Below are 3,456 nucleotides of genomic sequence, written 5' to 3'. Positions count from 1 at the left end.
CTTGCCTGAAGGCATAAAAGTCTAGACCTAAAATATCGATCTTCTCACTCCAAATGGAGGGATTTTTTTTACCTTAATTTTATATCCTGAGGGATTTTGGCTAGAAGATCTTTTTTATCCTTCTGCTTTAATATCTTTCTACCCATAGTACTGATATAATACATTATGGTTGTCTTTGATGTGTCCTTGAGCAGGTGGGGGCCACCTTCTCAGAAAACTCTGCTACTGGGTCTCTAGACATCCTGAAAAGGGAAAATATATAAATCACACAATTAAGTTAAACTGTGAAGTTATATTAATGTCATGCAAAAAATCCAGTAATCTGAAATCAGTGTCCTCATACACCTGAGTGAGAAATAATCCAAGTAATTTTTTGGTATTGGTTGCATAGAGGCATTCCTCCAGAATTAGACTATTCTAGCTTCTGTGGTTTACTTTATAATTCATACTCAATGGAATGAGTATGAACGGCTCGGATCCCGCGTTGCTGTGGCTCTGGCGTAGGCCGGTGGCTACAGCTCTGATTCAACCCCTAGCCTGGGAACCTCCATATGCCGCGGGAGCGGCCCAAGAAAATAGCAACAACAACAACAACAAAAAGACAAAAGACGAAAAAAAAAAAAAAAGATATGGAAGATTAGGAATGGAGAAGTTACATCTAAAGATGGAATGAGTTGGAATTAGAGGTGGATTCATTGAAAGGAGATAAAGAAAAATATCGAGAAAGTGATCAGGAAAGGACAAGCAATGATCATAAATTTAGATTTCCCTTAGTGTTTTGAAATAGATGGAAATTCCTTTGTCCAGGTAGAGGTGTTCTGTAAGGAAATTGCCTCATTAGTTTGCCTTTCATCATATAGAAAACATACACATACATATGTATGTAATGGAAACAAACATGGTGTGTCCATTCTTTATTTTATATGTAATAGCAATATCTTTATAGTTGCAGAATGAAAAATTCCTATTATTTGTGTTAAAGAACTTTAAAAGAAGCATGTGTATCCTAATATTAACTTCAAATAATTGTACCTACCAAGTTTAGGATCAATTTCTAATAATTAATAAGGAACAAATGAATACTAAATGATTTTATTTCCAGAGAACATTGTCTTTACTTCTGAGGCTTAGGCAGTTAGGAAATATACCCATGAAAAAATTTTCTGGTATAAGCCCTAAAAATAACTTTAGAAGTAAGCTTTTTCAGGCAGTTTGCGAACTGTTTTAGTGGCAGAATATTAAAAAGGAATATTATTGATATAACAACATGCAAAAGATATAAAGCATATGATTTGTGTCAGGGAGTGTAACCTAGGAAACTGACCAATTGTCTCATTCTTGGTCACTCTGTAAGACAAGCTCCCGTTTATTTTTGCGAAACTATTTTTCTGAGTTTCTCTGAAGCACCTCAGAATGGGAAAACTGAAGTGTAATAAAAAGGCATCAAAGTTAATGAGATTCTAAGAGTCTTATAATTCTTCTCTTTCTAAAAATAGGGGAAAGTTTTCTTTTATGTTGTATTGTTTTACTCTTGACTCAGTGCTCAGAACTTCCAGTGATATTTCTAATTGGTCTGAACACTAAAGCTGTTTTTTTCTTACTGTTTTAGCTAATGACATAAAATTATTGTAATGAGTATTCGACAAAAGGCATATGATATTCTTACGGTACATATTAGTATTTAGTAAGTTGTCCATAAACACAAACACCTTCATGATTTTGCTCAGCGATTATCTAATTTTTCCTCTCCTGTTCCATTTTATGTTTAGATAAACTGAAGTTCGCATGCTGTGTCTGAGCATTACCCATTCTTTCATTTCACTTTTTAATCAAGTTCAGATAGCTGAAACAGCATGTTTTTTACTTTTGGAGATCTAGTTTCTCAGGCTTGCAGTGTACAAGAAAATAAAAATAATCCATATATAAGATTCAAGGGAAGGCTATTAGATGATTTCTTATTTCTTGGCTAGAGAGATGATATGTCCTTAGTCTTAGGAAAAAAACTCCTAAATAGTTATCAGTTATTTTGTTTCATATTTAACCTTAATTCTTTTTTTTAGCAGATTTTTTTTAGAGGGAATGAATGAGTTCCACCAAATACCTGGAAAGGCCTGCCACCTGCAGACTTTGGGCTGAGTTCCCCATGTATTTCTCCCTGAATCCCGGCCTCTCTCTGTGTAGGCTTCTCCTACATAGCAGTGACCATGGAGTGGGTCAATGAGACCACAGTGAGAGAGTTTGTCTTCCTTGGCTTCTCCTCTCTGGCTGGGCTGCAGCAGCTGCTCTTCTTTATTTTCCTGCTCGTCTACCTGTTCACTCTGGGCACTAATGCCATCATCATTTCCACCATTGTGCTGGACAGAGCCCTTCATACCCCCATGTACTTCTTCCTCGGTGTCCTCTCCTGTTTTGAGACTTGCTACACCTTTGTCATTGTACCCAAGATGCTGGTAGACCTGCTGGCCCAGAAGAAGACCATCTCCTTCCTGGGCTGTGCCATCCAGATGTTTACCTTCCTCTTCCTAGGCTGTTCTCACTCCTTCCTGCTGGCAGCCATGGGCTATGATCGCTACGTGGCCATCTGTAACCCTCTGCGCTACACAGTGCTCATGGGTTATGGTGTGTGTGTGGGACTAGTGGCTGCTGCCTGTGCAGGAGGCTTCACTGTCTCACTGGTCACTACCTCCCTGATATTTCATCTGCCTTTCCATTCCTCCAACCATCTCCATCACTTCTTCTGTGACATCTCTCCTGTCCTTAAGTTGGCTTCCCATCACTCTCACCTTAGTCAATTGGTCATATTCATGCTTGGTGTATTTGCATTGGTTATTCCACTGTTACTTATCCTGGTCTCCTATATCCACATCATCTCTGCCATTCTAAAAATCCCATCCTCTGTTGGAAGATACAAGGCCTTCTCTACCTGTGCCTCCCATCTCATTGTGGTAACTGTTCACTATGGTTGTGCCTCTTTCATTTACCTAAGACCCAAATCCAATTACGCCTCAAGTCAAGACACCTTAATATCTGTATCTTACACCATCCTCACTCCACTGTTCAATCCAATGATTTACAGTCTGAGAAATAAGGAGTTTAAATCAGCCCTTCAAAGAGCAATAGTCCAGACTTTGTATCCTGTTAATTAAATAACCAATTTTTAACTATTCAGGTAATGATAATGCCTTTTATGTGCCAAGTAAAATATATGCTTTCGAACATTTTCTTGTTTAAAGATAGAACACATTGTGATGTAAAGTCATTTTTTTCATATGAGGAGAATGATGTTCAGAGAAGTTAAGACATTCTGGCTTTCTGCCATTAGTGAAACTCTGAGAAGTCTATGTGTGAAAAGTGTACTCAGTTCTAGAAAAAATTTCACCATATTTCACTGTTGTAAAGATTTATTATTCAAAACAAATATATCTGTTGATGAGAGCAATGGTGCATCCAAGCTGC

The 3,456-nt window shown here is 37.7% G+C and overlaps 1 protein-coding gene across 1 annotated transcript; it reads left to right on the top strand.

Moving 5' to 3' along the window:
- Nucleotides 1-2,204: 2,204 nt before the first annotated feature.
- LOC100519710 (olfactory receptor 10K1) lies at nucleotides 2,205-3,146 on the top strand. The gene has a single exon (XM_003125680.1). It carries the CDS (start codon nucleotides 2,205-2,207, stop codon nucleotides 3,144-3,146), a length of 942 nt encoding a protein of 313 aa, XP_003125728.1.
- The last annotated feature ends 310 nt before the right edge of the window (nucleotides 3,147-3,456 follow it).

This window comes from Sus scrofa, chromosome 4, assembly GCF_054392235.1.
Source record: "Sus scrofa isolate SSC_HxYL_T2T_F1_AM1 chromosome 4, Sscrofa_HxYL_maternal_Yorkshire_Landrace_v2.0, whole genome shotgun sequence".
Taxonomy (NCBI): domain Eukaryota; kingdom Metazoa; phylum Chordata; class Mammalia; order Artiodactyla; family Suidae; genus Sus; species Sus scrofa.
Note: the sequence above shows the minus strand (reverse complement) of the source record. Positions and strands in the feature narration are given on the sequence as shown.

Coding starts and splice junctions, on each gene's coding strand:
- LOC100519710 (XM_003125680.1), top strand. CDS start 2,205: ATGGAGTGGGTCAATGAGACCACAGTGAGAGAGTTTGTCTTCCTTGGC.